At 28.0% G+C, this 23062-nt stretch overlaps 1 protein-coding gene across 2 annotated transcripts; it reads left to right on the forward strand.

Annotated features, from left to right (window-relative positions):
- Positions 1–555: 555 nt before the first annotated feature.
- LOC101239391 (uncharacterized) lies at positions 556–22627 on the forward strand. 2 transcript variants are annotated; one of them, XM_065814411.1, is made up of 4 exons: positions 556–837; positions 11575–11633; positions 20909–22222; positions 22332–22627. In XM_065814411.1, the coding sequence occupies exons 1-3, from the start codon at positions 675–677 to the stop codon at positions 22217–22219; spliced, it is 1533 nt and encodes a 510-aa protein (XP_065670483.1). In that variant the 5' UTR covers positions 556–674; the 3' UTR covers positions 22220–22222; positions 22332–22627. The 2 variants fall into 2 exon arrangements, with proteins under 2 accessions (XP_065670483.1, XP_065670484.1); XM_065814412.1 differs by lacking the exons at positions 20909–22222; positions 22332–22627 and adding exons at positions 16094–17171; positions 17288–17685 and having other exon boundaries at positions 575–837.
- The last annotated feature ends 435 nt before the right edge of the window (positions 22628–23062 follow it).

Below are 23062 nucleotides of genomic sequence, written 5' to 3' on the forward strand. Positions count from 1 at the left end.
TGACTATAAAATCCCTCGGTTTTTGAATGTGAGTTTTAGATTTAAAAAATCTTTATAATAATTAATTTAACAAATAAGATTTTTTTTAATTAATATTTCTTAGCTCATTTTTACTAAAAATGGCAGTTTCTATTTTAAGTAACTTTTCTCGAACTTTAAGCATTTCTTGAAATTTCACTTTTTTCGCGGGGTTTTTATAACTAGCTTTTGTTTGACGAAATTTTTTTATCAACATTTTCACTCAATGCCGCTTTTATTCCATATATTTAAATTGTATGCATTTATCGTGTATTCTAATTCAAACCGTCTTCCTTTTCTAATCTTTTTATACCAAAAATTTCGTCCTACTTCTTTTGTAAAAAAACCGCTTAAACGTTTTAAACACTTGCACAAACTACAAAAACCGATTTGGTTTTATGGCTTTAGCTAAAAACTCGGGCATTATCCAAGCCTGTTTTATAAACTATCTAATACCACACTAGTGATGAATAGCACCAAATGCAGGTAAATTAAGCTGTCTGTGTTTATGCACGCATCTTGTGGATAATTTACTCTCTGCTTAATTAAGCATTGAAAAACCATTTGGTCGATTGATCCTCGGCACACGCAGAAAAAACAACGCAATACTTTACAAGTGTTATTAAAATTTTTAATTTTGAAACCAAAAATTTGCAATGACGTTTGTTAAAAATTTACTTCTATTTTTGCTGTTGCTGGGAGTCACTAATAAAGTATTTTCTGCCCCACTAAATGAACAATCAGAAAATCTTCGCAATGAAGATCAATTAAACATTGCAGAAGATAAAGAAGATAGTACCGAAGAAGACAGCGCCGAAGGTTTATGATTTTAAAAATCTTTTTTCTTTTTTCCTTTTTTTTTGATAAAATATAGTACTTTACAATTAAAATAATAAAACAAAAGGCGAGAGTTTAAAAGTTTTGCTCATTAAATGCATTTTAAAGTTTGCTGCCGTTTTGAGATCGTAATTAATTTTACAAAATACCAGGAATTACTTTTGGAATTTTATTTTTACACAATAAATGAAATATCAACATAAGATGTTTTCGTTTTAAGTTGAGATATGGTTTATCTTCTTCCAACCAATTGTCATACAGAAACATCTTATACTCCAAGCCTGTACATACTCACAGGTTTGCTTATTTTGAAGCTTCCAAGCGATTGTACAAACCGAGAGAAAGTGTTTTAGAATAAATGAAGTTTTTAATAAAAAAGATAAAAAGTTTAAAATAATAATTGAGCATAAAGATGCTCGGTGTGTAGCTCGGAGCATAAAGATACTCGATGTGTATTTCCTTATTTAATATTTATTGTATAAAATGTAAAACTAGGCCACAGTAAAAAGCAGGTTAGGGGTTAGGGTGAAGATTTTTTTTTTTTTATCTACCAAACAATGTCTTTGCAATCTAAATAAATGTTATATATTCTTATATGCTGCAATAAAATTCCATTTCTTATTTCATACCTTATTTTTAAATGATTTTGAATATACTAAAAGAATTTATTGTGCGCTATTATAGTTTAATATTATTCTCGCAAAACCTTTTTTTTTTTAAGAAGCTTTACTATTGTCAGCATACAGGTTGTTAAAATCATTAAAAATGACAAAAATAAATAAAAGAGAACAACTTCGTATAAAATTGAAAAAAGCTACTTTATTCTGTAAAAGACATGGGATTAAAAAGATGTGGGATTTAAAAGACCAATATATAAAATTGCTCAATTAAAAAATTTTATGACGATTTTAAAAACTACGTTAGCTTTCTGAGACAATATTTTTGTCAAAATATTAAATTAAATTATTATTATTAAAAACTATTATTATTGTTATTAAACTAGCTGTGACCCATAAAATACGGGTCTTGGTTAGTCTTTTCTACACTGATCATTTCTACACTTATTTATATGGGATTAATTCAATATTTTTTAGTAAGTGGTAGAAAAACTATACATATCTTCTATCTCTAAAGGTTTGAATAAAAAAATAATCATTAGTTAATTAACTTTTAAAAATTTCAAACGCTTTGTTAGTTTTTGTGCAAACCGCTATTTATTACGAATTCGGATATTAGTTCCAGAAGCAGATAGTCTAAATAACATTTAGAATACTTGCTTTAAATGTGTTGACTAATTACAATCGGTATAAAAAGTGTCAAAATCATGTGAAAATTTATCTAAAAATATGTTGAATAATGAACTTACCATGAAATGAACTGAGCTGATAATGAACTGACCCGTATAATATGGGTCTTGGTAAGTCTTTTCCACACCGCCCATTTCTATACCTTTTTTTTTATATAGCTTTTATATAGCTTATTTTAATAATTTTGTGGCAGAAAATAAAAATGTTTGTTTAAAGCTAACTATAAGTGTCCAATACTTTATAACTTCTTTATAACTTTATAACTTCTTACTGTAAAATTGTAATTTAAAAAAAAAAAAAAAAAAAAAAACGGGTTTGGGCTTATTAATTTTTTTTTTTATTAAAATTCTATTAGGTTTTTGACTAAATTTCGTTGTATGGATTAAAGAACTTCCGTGTCAAACTTTTACGAATGGGTAACGACAGCATTAAATTCCATAATAATAAATAACAGATTAAACTTTTGTTATTATTATTACGGAAGTATAACACAAATGAAAGTTCATGTAGCGGTAAACATCATTTTAATTTCAAGTTGTCTTGGTTGGACTAGTGATCGACCAAAATTTCGTATCAGTTTTTTTGTTTCGACCGACATAGAATGACTTAAACTTTTTATTTAATATGAAAAATAAAATAGTTTTCTTTTGTCGGCAATTTTACAAAATATTTTTCCATTTCTTAATGAAGTTTTGAGCCTAATGTTCAGCAATTGTTTAATTTTAAAGTAAATAACGCGTATTTTTCTGCTTCTTAAAATTATTAAAACTTCAAATTATCCATTGCAGTGCTTATAAGATTTTGAATTTTGCATTTCTGAAAATGTTTTATTAAAAAAAAAATTGTCTTAAATAGTAAAATAAAAAGGTGAAAAAAGATGAAAATAGAAAGGTGAAAAAAAAAAGTATAAAAAAAAAGATTTTCGCTTTTGGGCATTTTAAAGATTTTATCATGAGTTATTTTATTTTTTTTAATATTTATTTATCTATGATTAATAATTCGTAATTATTATCTAAGATAAAAGAAGTCGTCAAAAATGTATCGTTTAGAAGCATTTTACAAATAAAAAGGATCAAAAGATCTCGCGGTTCTGGTGATCCTAAGCACCAGACGGTCAATTGTTTTTTATCTCATTTTAAAACTCCCCATCCTATTATTGTCAAAACCAGCCCTGTTTTGGCCAAAGTTTAGGAATTAGTTTCGGTAAAATATATGCCAAAATGTTGGTTTGGTATCGGTTTTGAAACAACCCAGTGGGCACATGACGTGTTTTAGACGTCTAAAAAACGTATTGATACCTATTAATGTCTAAAACGTCTTAAAAACGTCTTGTGCCCGCTGGGAATAAACCTAAAATTTCGACTTATTTCGTTTTCATCGTATTTCCTACTTCGGTAGACTACTAGTTTTGACTTGCTAATTTTTTTATTAATTAGTTAATGTAAATAAACAAACACCTTAAAAAGAGAGTTATCAGTTCAGTTGTTTAATTTTCTTTCACATTTTAAAAGTTGTGGAATGTGCTTTTCACGAAATTGCCTTCAGTGTGGCTTTAGTTTAGACAATTAAGATATTTCCGTTAAATACCTGGTCTGTAAAAATTTAAAAATTTTTGTAAAATGTTATATCCCTATCAAGATTTTATTTATTGGTATTTTTAAGTGAAGACTTTGCTCGGTGCTGAAATTATTTTAACTATTGCAAATAAATTTAGACCATAAAATACTTCTCAAGGAAATAGAAGAAAATAAACTTTTTTTTTTTGACTAAAAACAAGAACGTAACAACAACATAATTTTAAGAAATTTATTCACTTTAACACTTTGTAAAAGTTCAAGCTCTTTTTATCTATAATCATGTTCAAATTAAGGACATTTTTATATTTTATTTAAAAAAAATTGAAGCAAACCGACTGAGCCAAACCCTAAGGAAGTTCGATTAGCTTTATAAAAGTTTTAAATTCTGTAAAAATCAAAAAAAATGTCTTAAAAATTTTTTAAAAATATAAGCAAAAGAAATTGTATTAAACAAAAAAATTTTTACATTTATTTCTCTCCATTTAAAGTTATTGACTGCCAACAATGAGATATTTCTTTAAAATTTCGATTTAAGTTTTACTAATTTGCCTTAACTACGTTAATTGGCATTAACACGCTCAAAAAAATTGTTTTCATTTGAACATTTATTGACGCTCGCAAAAATTGAATTTTAATGTTTGTTTCTATGCGCAAATAACATATGCTTTAGTATAGTTTTTGTTGGTTGATTTTTAAAATTACCATATTTTTTGTTTAAAACATGTTCCTAAAATTTATAGTATTAGTATGACTCATAACTATTCAATTAAAGTTTGGGGTTTCATAATTAAAATTTTTATTTAACTTTTATATCTATATCCATATATATACCTATATCTATATCTATATCTATCTATCTATTTATCTATCTATTTATCTATTTATCTGTATATATATATATATAAATTTATGAAAATTTTGAATGTTACTACTTTTGCAGTTACAAACTGTTTTGTTACTTCATAAATATTTGCAATATGATAAATTTAAGGTAATTCAACTCTTCCATAAAAACAGTCTTACGGAGGAGTAGGGTTTTTAACATAATAAGAACCTTAAGAAGTATTTTCAGAATCACAATCGTGCTAATTCACACCTTGTACCAAATATTTATTAAATTTCACAATTCGCGAATACTTAATTTCCCTCTAGCAGCACATCTTGTACCACACATAGTTATCAATCAATTAATGAGGCTCTAATTATTTAGAAATATTTTTACTAAAGATGAATAAATGTTTATAATTTAGGTATTCTCAAACTGTCTTTGCCTTTTGAGATATATTATTTCAAATTGTCTTTTTCTTTTCAGATGTATATTAGTTCGAGCTGTCTTCCTCTTCTGAGATAAGTTATTTCGAGCAGCTTTTCTTTTTTGAGATATGTTATTTCAAGCTGTGTTTCTCTTTTGAGATAAATTATTTCAAGCTGTGTTTTACCTTTGAGATAAATTAGTTTATACTGTCTTTTATTTATTAAATACATTAGTTCAAGATGTCTTCCTCTTTTAAGATATTTCAAGCTGTCTTTCTCAGATGTTTAGAAGTTCAGACTAAGTTAAAAAGCTAATACAAAAAGACCGTGTTCAAATAACTTTTAATAAATTAGTTTTTTTTTTCTTAATAATTAAAAAGCAATGTTTTATTAGTTATACATTGTAGTTACATTCATGCTTGCTACACACTATTCATGAAACTTTATCAACACATTTATTGTTAATATTTGAATTGAACCAAAAATATGTTACACATTTTTAAACAAAGAATGTTACATATTTAACTAAATTTTTTAAAATTTCAACTTCTTTAATAGGAGCGGCTCTAAAGCCTTTAAAGTGAAAGAACTATGATTGACCAGATGTTGTAAGGGAGGTTAGGGAGGGCTAATATTGTGAAAGTTAAACTTTTTGAGATCACAAAAAAGCGCCATATTTTGATGTAAAAATTGTTAAGCAATGTTGCATATATCATGTACATTTTTTCTTGTATAATTTGAAATCAATCCTATTCAACCATTTTATATTTTGATAAAAAAAGGGTTTAATTTATTTTTTCTCAAAAATTTTTTACTAAGTAAACTTTGTCGTGCAAAATTACAATTTAATTAAAGATATTAAATCTTTTATCAAAGCAAATTTTTGTTGTTGGTTAAATACACGCAATTGGAGCACTTTTTTCAAGAAAGAAATTTTTTGTATCCGCGTAGAAATAATGGCATAAGGGAAGTGAAGTGTAAGTATAACAACTGAGGGTTTTGGTTTGGGCAATTATTCTTTTAATATAAGAAAAGTATTTCCATATTTATTTATATATGGTTTATATATGGGGTTTAAAAGTTAATTCAACTTATATAAATTAAACTACAATTTTTTAGTCCAAATAATTAATAATAGTTTATGTTTAAATAAACGAGAACAAATTAAAAAAAATTTTTTGTATATACGTACAAACAAGAAAAAAATTATTCTTATTTGCGTAGTAAATAATTACGTCCATTTTTCAAATCCATTCGGCAAAACTAGCTTTTGCTGAGTTAAATGACTGCAAAGTATTAACATAGAGGCTGATGAGTAGTTGTCAATGTTGACAAATAAAACCATTTGTCCAGATCAAAATACTGTTGATTAAATTTAAGAACTTTTTTTTAATCATAAAAAAGAGTCGAAGTTGTCTTTTTAAAACTCTGTAGATTACGTTCAATGACGAATATATTTTGGTTCTTGAAGTACCCATCTTATTTATGCATGCACTATTAAACAGAACATATAATTACTGCTTGCAAGTAGAACGGTTACATAGGTTACGGAGGAGTACGTTTAAGATTACTAGTTTAAATACATCGTATCTGATGATATCATGGCATTTAAGCAAACAACGGTTGCAGAGATTGCAAAGATTGCAAAGCTCTGGAATTTTTATCTTTACCAGACCATCATGAATTAATTTCAAAAGTATTTTAGAATTATTTTATTTTTAAAAATCAAAGCAGCAATTTGCATTTATTGAAAAATGATTTAAATTCAAATAAGTTAATTTTGAATGATTTTTTTTGAACGTTATTTGTTTTTTGTTTAAAATGCTGTTCAGGGTTTTTACTATAATAGCAGTCGAGCAGCTTTGCATTCGTATTGTTGTTTATCAAAAACTGACGAAGTGCAAAATGAATGTTAAGAGTTATCAGTGACTGCATACGTCACGGTGTAGTTTGTTTTTTTTTGCGTTTTTTGAAAAATCAATAGACAAATTTTAAAGTTGTTTGCCTTTTAGACTAATTATTTCGGCCACGGTTCAGCTGCACAGAATAAAAACTTCAAAAAGTTATGAATTTATGTTATCATCAAACTAATTACAACATTACTGCTAAGTGGAATTTATTTTCAACAAGTCAAGAAAAAATCTTCCTGCAATGAAGTCGGAGGATCTGTTAAACACGTATCGCACCAGTCATTAACAACGGCTAATTATTAATAATAAAACTTGCTTATAAAAGTTATTTATTTTTATAAGAAAGTGCGTCAAGTATATCAATGAAAATATTGAAACTTAATCAAGTATTACATTTCTTTTTACTTTTTTAAATATATTATAAAGTTGTTTTAAATAATTAAACTTAATTATACTTTTTTAATCATTTAAATAATAATTAAAATTAAATTTTTTTTAAATAGTCACAATAACCAAATATTACTGTAATTAAGACCCACATTACCCCTCTAAACGTGGTAATGTGGGTTTATAGAATACAACTTAAGTTAGTGCTCCTTAGACATCTTTAAAAATTATGTATAAACTTTTTTGATGCAGTTTACTAAAAATGATATTTAATCATGATTTTAAGTTTTCTCCAAAAATAAATTTGTTTTGCTATAAATTTTTTGGCTTAAAGCCAGAAATAGGTAAAGTCAGGCTCAGATTACCCCACCCTACCCTATCTCATGAATTGATTTTAAATGACGGCGTGTTTTAAATACATTTTTTAGTTAAAATTTAACTTATATAATTGAATACTTTTGCGGTCCAAAGTGGTTCAATAATTTGAGACTTGAAATGCGTTGTTCAATATGTACACTATCAATATAAATTTGATTGATTATCCGCGGTTTGAATGTCCTCATGGACTCTAATAATGAGTTTTACAAGTTAAATGATGTGTTCTATTTATTTTTATAAATTTGTGTATTCTACCTATTTAAAAATCTTGAAATACTATACAAAAAAAGATCAGCGCCATTAGTTGATCTTTTTTATCTTGCAAACTTTAGTTTGCATCAAGTTGTAGTTTGCACCAATACAGGAAAATTAAGAAGCTAAAGCTGTTTTATAGTTATCAGAAAATAATGAGCCAAATTTTTTTATTTATCCTTATACACCAGAAAAAGCTCTAACTCTGATACTTGATTGTGGACTGCCTAAAGATTCATACCAATCCTTACAATCCTGTTCAAGATGCAAAAGAACAATGTATGCCACAAAATAGTGACAGCATAAGTATATCTGTTGATCTACATATTTATTAAACCATACTGCTGCTTGCCTAGTTAGCCTGCAAAAGGACTGGTTACTCCAGAAGCCTAACATAAAAAAGTTTCACACTTTATCATAAAATTGGTTTTGATGAATCAACAGGTCTACCAATTTACAAGCAAAATGATAATAATCCTTGAAATCTTCAACAAGAAGTTTATTTCTAACTTGTATTGTACCTTTGGAATTGATTGGATTTGATGGATCTCAAAAAAATATTGGTTTAATTCAAAATTATCTTCCCCTACGTATTGTCGAACTGTACGGTTTAGCTTTAAAAAGGAAACAGTCAAAGTTATAAAGGAAGGAATATTATTTTACTATTTTTCATTTAAATAATCAGCTGTGTCTATTATTAGGTACATTAATGTCATTAAAATTTGAAGCCTAATAGTTTAATTAATAATATCACGGTTAATCAAATAATTAATAATACCACAGTTAATCATTAATTGACGATGGTGGATGGAAAGATTACCATTGCTTTTTCTCTTGTAACCAATTCAAGTCAATGTTGTTCAGTGCATGGAGCCAAACCTACTCAAATGAATAATATTCAATTTTATACTCAGACAAATTTACTTCCTGGCAATCGTTTAAATATGGTCTATTTATATTACATTCGTTGTATGGAATATATCCTGCATGTATCATACAAACTGAGTATTGGAAAACATTATGCTAGATTATTAGAGGACAAGGTTGCGATTAAGTTAAAAGAGAAAACCATATAAGATCAAATTAAGGAACAACTTGGACTTTTTATTGATATCCCTAAGTTCCTAAGGGACATCATATGTTGTTCAGGTACATCAAATGATGGAAATACAGGAAGAAAGTTTTTGAGAATGCCCAAATATTATATAGCACTAATGGATTTGATTTATACCTTATAAAAATGATTTATGTTGTGTTACAAAAATTATCTTCAAGATTTCAAACCAATATAGATTTTTTCCAAGATTACTGTTTAAGTGTTGCAAAAAGGTATGTTGAACAGCATTCATGATATTTTATTTCACAAAGTTTACACCAGAACATGAAGTTATTACACGGACATGAAGTTGTATGACGATTTACCTATTGAAATGCTTTCTGAAGAAGCTCAATAATCTCGCAATATAAAATTTAGGAAATTTCGAGAGCATTTTTCACCCAAACGTTTCCAAAAAAATACTAAAATGGATGTTTTAAGAAGGTTACTTTGTTCCTCAGACCCACTTATCAGAAGTTTTAGAAAATAAAGTTCAAGTATAAAAAACAAATTGATCCAGATTTGATACAACTTTTAAAAGCACTTTTAAAAGTTGTATCAATAATAAGTTGTATCCACCTAAACAGTACCCTCTTGATTATTTCAGAAAACTGGTTATTGTAAAAAGTGTAAAAAAAAAAAAAAAAATGGAAACCAAAACTTTTGTATTATTATATATACAAAAAAGGTTTAAATATTAGGTTCTACTTTATATGGATTATGTAGTAGTTTCAAGAAATATAAAATAGAGCCCTGGAACTGCAACACCTAGTAATGGAAAATCAACAATTAGTAATTGACTATGTGTTTAGACTTTCAAATGCATAAAAAAATGTTCAATCAGACTGCTTCATTGTTATTAATCTAGTTTATAATTTTGATGTTTTAAGAAAGTCACTTAGCTAGTAAATATGCAAAACTAACGGTCGCTAGGCATTTCAGGTGACACTATTAACCAAATAAAAAATCCATAGTGCCACAACATTCATAGTATAAAAAACACTCAATCTGGTTATTATGGGAGTAATCCGATAAATTTTTCAGAAGTCATTACTTCTGTCTAGTTAAGGTTATTCATAATTATTAAATATGTGGTTGCAAAGCAATTTAGATATTCATAGCAACTCAAAATTAAAACAAAATGTCACCATTAAAAGCACATTCCTTAAATTTGTAAATAGTGCAAAAATGTTCTATAAACCTTTTTTTATATGACGAGCTATTAGTTTTATCCACTAAAACTGAACTCTGACTCCGTTGTCATTAGGAACTTATTATATAGCCCTTTACAGTATATGGTTAGTTTTAACAAAAATACAATGCTCATACACACTAAAAAGTAAAGGTAGAAATTTTTAGTTAAGGTAGGATATGTGATATACCCTTGGTAAGGTATAATTTTCTACCTCATAAGGTAGAAAGTTATACCTTTAAGTTAGAAAATTGTATGACAAATAATTATTTTTAATATAATTTTCTACCTTAAAAGGTAGAAAATTATACCTTACTAAGGGTATATCACATATCCTACCCTAAGGTAGAAATTTCTACCTTTTGTTTTTAGTGTGTAGTAAAACATTAATGCATTTTTATGGATAAATTTTTAAAAACTAATTAAAATAAATTGTTAAACAAAACAATTTAATAAACAATCAAAAATATAGGTATTTTAAGTTAGATAAAGTCAGTTTTATAAGAAAATCAAAGCCTCGTAACTATTTGGTTTTAGAGATAAGGATCTCAATAAGAAAAAAGAAAGTATTTTTTTGTGTGTGTAACATTAAGAGACAATAAAATGGTTACCAAAGTGAAGAATTATATTTGCTAGCTGCGTGTTTCTAATAAAGGTCAAGAGAATTTAGCTTTGTCCTATTAGTGTTTCCCTATCTAGTATTTGCGTAATTAATATCACAATGAATATATAAATAATAAAAGAGTCTTAACTTTGTTTATGTAATATAGCAAATTCAATTTTGACAAAAGAATCTTGATCTTTATAACATTTTCGATAAAACAGCCTTTTTAGTTTAGTAAAATTTAATTTTAGTATTGGGAGTTTGGAAGTTTTTTTTGAAAAAAACTTGTTTTTTACATTTTTAAATTTTTAAAGATTTTTCAGCTTTCAATAAATGCAAAAGGAACAAAATTGCAAAACCATTCACTTTTTTTTTCGTTCACTCTCACTCTAGTTTACTTTATATATTTTTTTATTTATAAATTATTATCTACATTTAAATGTATAAAAAACTTTATCCAATAATGTAACTTACAAAAAAAAAACTTGCCACGTAGGGTTTTGGGGCCCATATATACATTAAATTTTATTACCGTTTCAATTGAAAACAAACCTGATAATAAAAATATTTTAACACTATAAATTAGTTTGTTAGAGAGTTTATGACTTTAGAGTATGGCGAGGAAAACTGTAGAAACTTTCGCATAAATGATCTTTTGCGGTGCTCTATTAAAAGATCATTAGATCTTTTCGGAGCACCAATCAGAAACAAAAGGTGTAAACTAAAAGTTGATTTGATTTCCATAATTAAACTACATTTTAGAGTCTGGAGATGTTGACACGGAAGGCAGTGGAGTCGTAGCAGAATTATCTAAAGAGAAGGTATATTTAAAAAAATGATATTTTAAATGAAGCCATTTAAGCGGAATTTTATTATAAAAAGTAAATGCGCAATTCTTTTTACTGTCTTGTTATAACCATGTTTTTTTGTTTTTTTTATTAACGCATGCGCGTATAAGTATTTACTACAAGATTTAACTTTAAATCTCGATTTAAAGAGCATTTTGGCTCCTTCTGTCAATTTCAATTTGTATTTTATGTATAAACTTTACATAATACTTACTTTCAATCTGAAAATGTGTTTATTTGGTGGCTAAAGTGTAAATGTAAAAACAAAGCATGTTTAAGCATGTGTGTTTTATTATGTTATTTGCGTTAGCTCTATATTTTAATATATATATATATATATATATATATATATATATATATATATATATATATATAAATATATATATATATATATATATATATATATATATATATATATATATATATATATATAAATATATATATATATGTATATATATATATATATATATATATATATATATATATGTATATATATATACATATATATATATATATATATATATATCTATATATACACACACACACACACACACACACACACACACACATACAGACATACATACATACATACATACATACATACATACATACATACATATATATATATGTTTATTTATATATAATATTTATATATTTTAAAATATATAATATATATATAAATATGTATATATATATATATATATATATATATATATATATATATATATATATATATATATATATATATATATATATATATATATGTATATATATATATCAGAAAATATATATGCATAAAATGCATAATATAAACTTTAGTAATGAAACATTGATAGAATTAAACGAGGAAAAATGAGTGACATAAATCCGGGTGTATCAAAATATGAGATAATAAAGACAAAAATCGTTTCTCTATATCAATATCAATTTGCGATTTTAAGATATTGTTAAAATTAAAGTTACATATCGCGTTAGAATTATTAGTAAAACCTTATTAAAATTAGTTGTCTACATCTTTTCTTCTAATATAGTAGTAAAAATTATAAAAACAAATAACTTTAATAGGTTCTGGACGTTAACATCTATTTTATGAGCATGTGAATAAGTTTTAATAACTGATTTTACCAGAGCAAATAAAAAAAAAAAAAAGAAGGTAAATTTGCTATTAAGTGGCTTTTTTACTAAAATTAATATTCTATACAAGTATTTCCTAGTTTTAATTTGATATGAAATATGTACATCAATTTTGTAAAAAAATAGATCTTGAAAACCTTGTATCTAATTTCTTGTAAACCTTGTACCAAAACTTATTTACCAACGTTTTTTTTTTTTTCAATCTCTATTAAAAATGAATTAGGGTAAATTAAAGACATTAAGCAATCAGTTTGATACTTTAACAGTTTGTTAATAATAATACTCCCTCCGTCCGGAAATATGGTATACATTTTAGCGATTTTTGTTTTCCGGAAATATGCTATACATTTGCGAAAAAATAAAATAAATTAAAAAATGTACATGACAAGTATACTATATTAACTTTATTTGAAACATTTTAATTAAATAAGAATGATTTTTTTCACTCGAAATTTGATTTGGCTTTATTGTACGCTTCTTTAGAACATACATATTTTTCTAGCAGTCCACCTTCGCGACCAGGTTTTTCTTTACTATACTATATTTTAATATACCTTGACGTTGTTCTTTGGTTAATTGTTTTTATTTGGAATCCCTTCTTTCTAAGTTTAACAAATTTCTTTCAGAATTTTCCAAACTCGTCTTGCAGCGATATTAATTTTATTTGTCTCAAGAAACACTGATGTTTGAGCGTTAAGTTTTTAATTAAGAATGATATTGCTTACGTCAAATATTTCAGGTTATTTTGTCATGAGTATTTACTATAACCATGTAATGATAGTTGTCAATTTACTTTTATAATCACGATAATCTACGATTTTTGTTGAAATGTATACCATATTTCCGGACGGAGGGAGTATTTATTATAAAAAAAAATTATTTTTTTTTTAATAAATATGATTTTACATTTTTTTGGGGGGGTTTTCTTTCCATTATTAAATTTTAGATTTTTTTTTGGTTACTTTCGCTTTTTGCTTTCCTTTAGTTATTGCATTCAGTTATTGCTTACCTTCATTTCTTAAATGTTTTCTTTTATTTCCAAAACGTTTTCAGTTATTTTTTCTTTCCTTTCTCTCTTTTCACTGGAGTGAAGTCTGTTAAATGGTTTCATATATATATATTTTTTTAATGAAATAACAAGTATGAAGTAAATAATTTTTCACCTGAATAATATTTTTAAGAAAATGTTTTCATAAATTGCTTACTGAAATCCTTTTATTGCTTAAGTGATTTCTTTAAAATTTCTTTTAAGAAATAATTTTATCTAAAAGAAATGATAGTAGCATTAAATTTGCATATTAAGTATTTCAATGTTTGCGCAGCATCATTTAGGATGTTTTAGATCATTTAAGATTTTAACTTTTAAAACAAAGGTTCTTACTTTTTTACTTCGCATCAAAAATGTAAAACTAATTTTTCGATAATGGTTTATCTCCTGCATAAAAAAAAGCTTACCTATGGGGTGTTTTAGTCCGGTGTTTTCTTTGGGTTTGAGTTAAACCGGATTCTAAATAAATGTTTTGGACTTCAGATTCAACTCAGAAGACAGATGTACATTATTCAGTATTATTTATCCCATGGAAAATTCAGATGTAGAAGTTTTCTTACTAAAGAAGATTTTTGTACAGTTTTAATTTTTTTTTTAAACCAATAAGTTGGAGTTGGATTTTGTAAGGATTTAATTTAGTCTTAGCTGAAGCACTAACGTGTAAAAACTTAGTAATTATACATTTAAACAAAACAGGGTCCTACAAATTAGATAAAATTTAACATACATTGTGCAAACACCAAATTTAAGTATGTTTATGCTTATGTCAAATGAGAAAAAATTTCAAATAAAATTGCGGCAACTAGAGCCTAGGAATAAAATACCCAAAAAACTTTGCTCCCCATACCAGCAACATGAGGGCAATTAGTTATTAAAATACTTTATTTATAATAAATTTAAATTTTACGTTTTAAATTTAATCTTAGAATTTTTTAACTTTTAAAAGTTATGACCGTGTAAAATTTACGCTTCTCTCGTTTGGAGAAGATTTATATGATCATAACTTTTTAGCGTTGAAAGATTATAAGATAAAATTAAAAACCATTAAAAACATCATTGATACTACAATGGCATTTTTTCAGATCGAAACAATCAAATAAATAACCAAGTAACTAAAACCAAGATTATCAAAATTTAGTAGGTGTTTTTTAAACTGATTAAAGAAGTTTTAAAAACTAAAAGTTTTTTCAACTTTATTGGAAAGGCTTTGCTCAAACCATTTTTTGTCATGGTATTTATAAGGTTAGCTAAAAAACCTAACATTTAAATATTTTTTAACCTGTCAGTTGAGGTTGTTTTTAATACCTTCAAGTTATGCTTTAAGCAACATTTTAATTAAGAAACTTAGACTTAATTTTATTTAGAGATGGTAACACAATGCTCATTATAAAAGTAATCATAGTTACAGTTTTTGTCACATGTTCATATTTTTATAAATGTTTTTACATAAATATGTTTGCGTTGGAAGGTTTTATAGATATAGCAGTTATGACGCTGTAGTAGAATGGCAGTTATGACGTAGTAGAACAACTGCTTTAGAATGAAAAGAGCAAATGTTCTGTCCATATAAGCAACGTTGGTAAAGAAGGTGGTGTGAATCTCATTAATTTTCCTTTTACGGTGCTGTGACAAGACCGTTGGGTCGTCTTATAGCATCATAATAACCAGGGGGAGGGGTTGGGAAATAAAGAATTAAATAGTGAATATTGTATTCTTATAAATTTATATGTATATATTTCAATATGTCAATATTAAAAAGTTATTTTTTTTTAAATTTGTTTATACATTATTATTTAAAAAGGTTCAAGTTGTTCCAAATTTAGGAGTCAACTTTGAGATAAAAACTAGTTTAGGCGTAATGAAACAACTTTAATAAAAAATTTTGTTCCGCGTTTCCCTTAGCTATAAAATGTTTCTACAGATTGGATAGTTCATTGTCTTCTTAATGAAAAATGTTGTGGGAATTCTACACAGAATAAAATTGCAAGACATTAAACAATACGCAACACGTGGACAAACTGTTTGACGTACGACAAACTCTACGCGCTGCTTATTAACGTTTCTTGCAAAAATAATAAAGCTTTTTTGAGTTCTGGATGAGCCCAACCTTCAGAAGAAGAATCTATAATAACTATAAAGAACGTTTGTAGTTTTTACAACCAATGTGCTGTAGTAAATACTTATATGCGCGTCTCACTTGAGATAATTTTCTGCTCACAAATAGTTTTATAGTCTGTTAAATTTTTATCAGGATGAAGAAAAGCGGCAATATATCACACCAAGAAATAAAATTGCTTTCCACAAAACCAAACAAGATAAAAATGCAAAAAAACGAGGATGTGGTAAACGAGGCTGTGGCGATGATGACGATGATGAAGGCGACAAAGATGAAGATAATCATCATGAAAAAGGTGAAGAAATGCATCATCACCATCATCATGGCCACCATGAGCATGAGCATGAACATCATCATCACGGACATCATCACGGATTTATTCATGAGTGGGGACAAGAAGAAGGAGGTGAGCATCATGGCCATGAAGGTCATGGTCATCATGAACATTGCAATGAACACGAGCATGAACACGAACACGAGGAGCATCAAGGACATGAGGGGGGACACCACGAAGAAGATTGTGAAGGATGTGAAGGAGGTGGTGGTGGAGGCGGCGGTGGTGGATGGCTAGTTAATAAAAAAAATTCGGAAAAAGTTGTAAGTCGTCGTCAAAATATTTATGACAAATTTCCATTAGCTTATCACTGCCGCGATATAGTTAGTACAAGTGGAAAGGTTTCACCAACTAAACGGTTTTGTGTTCCACTTGTTCGTAGAGCTGCAATAGCATGGGCTGATTTTTCTTTGCCATCAAATAAAAATTCCAAAAAAAAAACCAGAACTAAAAAAAGAAATATTCTTGAAAGAGCAGTTAAAAAACAAACGGTGCACATCGGTTATGGTTATGCAAGTGGAGACAATTATAGATTAGGCTATCAACTTGGTGGCATGGGAGGACTAGAGTCCTCGTTTTCTGGAGCTGTTCTTCCCAATAAAAATTTTGGTGCAAGAGAACCAAGTAAAAAATCTACAATTAGTTCTGGAACTAAAAGAAATGGCGTTGGAAAAAGGACAGATTTAGGTTTTGAACCACCAATTAATAATGCAGGTGGTTCATCAACGCCATATGGACATCCAGTAACTCATCCTGGGTTTACTACAATGGGTTATCCTGGTCAAGCAATGGCCTCAGCTGATGTCAGAAATAAAATCATAGAACCCTTTTATAAATCAACAAAAAGTATATATGACCGCCAGCCAGTGTTTATTGAAGGTATTAGTTTCAATTGTCAGAAATTCTAAATAAGACTCTTAATTATTTATTAATCCTTTGAATAAATATTTTATTACTAAAATTTTAGTCGTATTCACTAAAATTTTACTTTTTAGATTATCAGTTGGATAATAGAAACCAGCATTTTGAAACACTACCGAGATATGTGTCCGTACTAGCCGAATAATCGATGCAATTTGTGTATGCGTTGTTATATCTTGCGTGACAGTGTGATTTAACTTCTCTCTTGTTAGTGTGTGTGTATCTTTAATGTTTTTTTAATTTCTTTTTCGTCATTTGTAAGCGTATATGTATGCTAGAGAGCGTGCGTGTGAAACAAGGTCTAAACAAACGTTGTTGCACTAATGAATAGGAAGTTATTTGTAATATTTTTGCGGTTACTAATTAAAGTTTGTTTTAATGTTAGTTTAATGTTAATAAGTTGCTATTTTGTTTATAGGTTACTGTATTGTTTGAGAAAGAGTTATAAATATATTTATAAATAGCTGCATAATTTTTATTTCTTTTTTTGTTTTTAAATTATTTATAACTTCTATAGCGCTTTTGTTTTAGAAAAACAAAATCATAATTACAAAGAATTTTAATTAACTATTTTTTTAAAGGAAGCAGACCGAATCTGTTTTATGCGCCAAAATGCTCTTTGACCGAGATTTTCAGTGAATAATTTTGCGATGTTTTTGCGACGTTTAAATCTAGTGATAGTCTTTAACTAGTGATAGTATTTTCTGTTTTTGATTTTATTAAATCAGAGTGGAATACACAATAAGAAATTATCTCCAAATGAATCCAGAGTTGTTATAAGAAGAAGCAATGTGTCCAAAGATTTTGAGGAGAGCGGAAAAAGATTAATTAAGAAAACGGCATTAAAAGATAAAAATATTCAAGTTAGATCTTGCGGTTGCGGCTGCTGCTGCAAATGTAACGGCAAATCTGAACACAAAGATTGTCATGCAGAGGAAGAATGTTGCTGTCATTGTCATCATGGTCACCACGAAGAATGTTGTAACCATTGCCATCATGGTCATCATCATGGTTTTATCCATGAGTGGGGTTACGAAGAAGGAGGGGAGCATCATGGGCATATTGGATGCGAAGACTGCCACCATTGTCATGAGCATTGCCACGATCACCACCACCACGATGATCATCATGATCAATGTCATCATCATCACGAGCCTGAATGCTGCTGTGGCTGGGGGAAAAAAAATAACTTACCAAGTAATCCAGTTGCTTTTCATTGTCAAGATATTGTTTCAATGATAAATAAAAAGGTATTGAAACGATTTTGTCTACCAGTTGGATACGCAGGTTTTATGCCTCCATATCAACAATCATCCACAATGGTAGATGCAACTAAATGGAAATGGAATCTATCATCAGTAAAAAACAAAGTTCCGCTTAAAAAAATTGTAACAGCACAAAATACTCTTAAAAATAAAATTAATATTTCAAAAAAATTAAAACAAAAAAGACATATTTTCATTGAGTATGACGGCAATAAAGACGATCCTTTCGTGCAAGGTTTTCAGGAAACTAAAGGAGAAGTTCCAACAGCATGTGTTGCCAATATATGTCCATTCTTTAACGAAAACACAGATTTTCTACAGAGACGATCCGGTATCATAAGTAAAAAAGAAAATCAAATTCCATATGAAAGAGGAGTAACAAAGAAATACTTTCAAGGTATTCATGAAGTTTTGAAGATTTTTTTAAGCAATTCCTTGCATGTGTTTCACAACTGTCACCAATATATGTTGCATGCAACACGAAGTTTTTTTTTGGGACTCTAAGTTAATTGAAATTTTTTTAGGTTCTTTTGAAGACGGAATGAAGGCGGGTATATATGTATCATTTGATGAAAATTAGAATGGCGCAATTATTTTTAAACCATTAGCATCACACGATCAAGGATTTTATTTTTGGAAAAAGTCTAATGTGTTTTTTATATAAAAATAAATAAAAATATAAAAATAAATCATAATAATTATTGTATATTATTTTTATACTTACTATTATACTTTGTATAAAATTGTTGTTAATTTATTTACTCTAAAAAATGGCTTTAGACCAAGAATAGTTATTTTTTTTAAACTAAATTCGAATGATCACTATTTTACCATATATGTATATATAGAGAGAGAGAGCGAGAGAGTTCAAAATCTGTTCTGTGATCCTTTTTGTTAAGAATGATCAAGCATTGTCTAAATTGGAATAAATTTTGTCAAATCTTAAAGCATCACATATCGCTTTCACCTTGTAGTAAATACTTAGAACGCGGAACTTAATCTTTGATCACAATTTGTGAATTGATCGGTTCACATTTGATCAATTTAGAAAAGAGATTCTGTAAATTATCGAAATGTAGATGATAAAAGTTTGGATGACGGCGATTTGAATTTTGGCAACTTGAATGATAACGATTTGGATAATTTTTCTGAAAATAAAAACTTTATTGGTAGATCATTAAAGAGAAAATGTAGTAAAAAATGTTCACCGAATGCAGAATGCCGAACTTGTCGTAATGATGACGACGATGATGATGATGATGATGATGAGGATGAAGAGAACTACGAGGATAGACTCGAGGAAAAATACCATAAACACCATCATGGAAAACACCATCATGTGCATGAACATCATTTTCACGGTCATCATCACGGTTTCATCCATGAATGGGGACAGGAAGAAGGAGGTGAACACTATGGTGATGAGGGTTACGGACATAATGAATACGAAGATGAGGATGCTCACATAAACCGTCACCATGGTGAATTTGGAAACCAAAACTCACGTAAATATCAAGAGAGGAACAATAATGAAGAGTATAACGGTAGAGGGTACAATGATAGAGGATGGTATCGTGATGCTGTTGGATGGAAAACAAAAGATGCTTCCAAACATAAAATATTGAAACCTTTATAAATGAATTTATAAAACAAAAATAAATAAAATGATTTAACATTTATTAAAATTATGAACGGAAAAAAAAACAACTCATTTTCAAGTAAATTAGACTAACTATTTTTTGTTTAAAAGTTTTTCATAGCTCTTTGTAAGAATGAATTTATTAGTGTTTAAAATTTATATATATGCAAAAAAAAAATTTTGAGACGTTTTCTTTTGAACGTAAAGTTAAAACTTTATTTTAGAACAATGCAGTCTTTTTGTAAGTTTTAATATTTAAAATACAAATTGAGAAACTTTGTAATTCTATAATGCAACATCAATTTAAGTAAAAAAAAAAATAACGCAATGTAATTCATTGCGGCGTAATCGACTTAAATTGTTTTAGGTGGCTCAAATAAAATAATCTACAGAACTTACCTTAGGCGGCTCAAATAAAATATTCTACAGAACTTACCTTAGGTGGCTCAAATAAAATATTCTGCAGAACTAATCTTAGGTGGCTCAATTAAAATGATAAAAGTGTATGGGTAAGAACATTTTGCATGAAAAAATCTTCTCATGCATATAAATAGCATTGTTAATTCTGTTTTACTTGCTACCATGCATGTAATGTATAAAATTTATATTAACGTAAACAACGCACTAATCAAATACAATTTAACAGTTAAAAAACATTTCATGCATGCATTTATAAACTTTTTCATTTCAAATTTATTTTTCATATGATTATTAAAACGTGTAGTAAATACTTAGGCGCGTTTTTTTTCTTGTTATCTTAAAACTAGTGAAACATATATTTTTTAACATAGGGAATGAAAAACGATGCTGACGAAGGTTCTGCTATAGAAAAAAAATTCAAGCCTATAAGTGATAAAGTAGACAAACAGGTCATAAAACCAGCAACGAGTATTGCTATTGAAGCTGTAGCAAAACCTGCGATCAAACCTAAAACTAAACTAGCTAGAGAATCAAGAGAGCGAAAGTTTAAAAAAAGAATTGAAGGAATAGATATTTTAGAAAACACTGACGCAGCCTTAAATTCAAAAATTAAAACTGAGAGACCAGTGTGTAGATCATGTAAAAAAAAAAAGCGTTGTGACGATGATGATGATGATGAAGGCTGCAAAGAAGAACATGAACATCATGATTGTCATGACGAAAAATGCTGCCATTGTGAGCGTAATCATGATCTTGACGAAGACGAGCATCATCATCACGGCCATCATCACGGATTTATTCATGAATGGGGAGATGAAGAAGATGGTGAACACCACGGAGAAGAAGGACGTGGAGATGACTGTTGCGATCATTTACATTGTCACAAAGATTGTGATGATGATTGTGATGGACACTGTCGTGAAGGCGAGAATCATCATGAAGAATGCGGTGGCCATTGTCATGAAGGCGATGGCGGAAATGGTTATGGTTGGTGTAGGGACGTTATACAGACTAGTAAAAGTGGTAAATTTGAAAAGGTCGTGCAAAGATTTTGTGTACCTTTAGGTTACCAAGGAGGGTATGGTGGATATCCATATTTCTATGGTTATCCAGGAGTTGGTCTCGGTTTGTATGGTTGGGGATGGCCATGGATTAAAAATAAAGTGCCTGGAAGTGTTGGAGTAAAAGCTCCGGTTAAAAAACCGGCTAAAAAAGAAGTAAATAAAGAAGTAAACAAAACCATAAAGAAGGTTAATAAAGATACTGCAGCAACAAAACGACAAACAGTCCACGTGGGCTATGGTTATGCTAGTGGTGATAATTATAGACTAGGTTATCAAGAAGGTGGTATGGGAGGTCTTTCTTCGAATACCTTTGATGACGATCAACACAATAATGATTTTAATCATAAAAAATCTACAGTTCAAAAAAGACGTGGATTTGGTATGGGGATGGGAATGGGATCATTTGACTCAAGGATGGAGCCTCAACAACACACTCCATATGGACACCCAGTTACCCATCCAGGGTTTACAACCATGGGTTTTCCTGGTCATGCTTTAGCATCTGTTGATGTACGAAATAAAATTAGAAGATCAAAGCGGCAAGTTTATGAGAAACCTGTTTTTTACACACAAGATTATTTGATGCCAAATATATTTCATCCTACTTTTGAATACTAAGACGTAAGGAATTTATTAGGAAATTTTATATATTTATCTAATCATTTTGTTCGATTTTAGTTCTTTTTTTTTTAACAATAACCCTGGTAATATGAGATATTTTTTAAAACAGGGCTTGCTGAAAGACGGTGCATCGATAAACCAGATTAAATTTGTAGTAATCTACGGTGAACAAACTATCTAAAAGATATTAGTCAGTACAGTGGGAGAAATACAATTTTTCAGAAAAAAATAAATTGTTATTTTGGAAGAAAAAATAATACAATAGTTTATTTAGTTTTATTATGATCTAATAGATTAGTAGATTGCTTGTTACTTATGTCTTTATCATAATTATTTATATAAAACTAAAGAAATAGTACCATTAATAAACTAGTAAGAAAACATAATAAATTTTTAAATTTCAAACTTTGTTTTTAATTGCTTTTGTAATTTCCGAAATTCGAATTTATTTTGCAAATAAGTCATTTATATGAAAAGATGTTTACACAAAGTATTTCTATATAATGCTGCGTGATGGTGTATCTATAAATATGGAAACTTGTTTTAGTTTGAATTGGTTTTAACAAAATTCTGCACAAATTAGTCCCAAGAATTCAAAGCTACTGTTATTGGATGAAATCTTATTTGGAAATACATTAATGCAAGATGCAATTTACGTTTTATAAAAAAATCATAATTTCTTTTTAATTAGATTTTTTAATAACTGATACCTGCATAGTCTTGTAATATATTTTATTTTATAGCAATTAATGTTAATATATTAAATAATTTGTTAATGAGTTTTTTCTTAATTTGAATTTTGTATTAGTCGTTTATAAATTGAGGAATCAGGAATTATTT

Source organism: Hydra vulgaris, chromosome 12, assembly GCF_038396675.1.
Source record: "Hydra vulgaris chromosome 12, alternate assembly HydraT2T_AEP".
Classification (NCBI taxonomy): Eukaryota; Metazoa; Cnidaria; class Hydrozoa; order Anthoathecata; family Hydridae; genus Hydra; species Hydra vulgaris.

What these genes read in the sequence shown, in the direction of transcription:
- LOC101239391 (XM_065814411.1), top strand. Translation starts at nt 675, where the DNA reads ATGACGTTTGTTAAAAATTTACTTCTATTTTTGCTGTTGCTGGGAGTC. An exon ending in CGAAGAAGACAGCGCCGAAG is followed by an intron (nt 838 to 11,574) that starts GTTTATGATTTT and finishes ACTACATTTTAG; the next exon opens with AGTCTGGAGATGTTGACACG. An exon ending in CAGAATTATCTAAAGAGAAG is followed by an intron (nt 11,634 to 20,908) that starts GTATATTTAAAA and finishes TTTTTAACATAG; the next exon opens with GGAATGAAAAACGATGCTGA.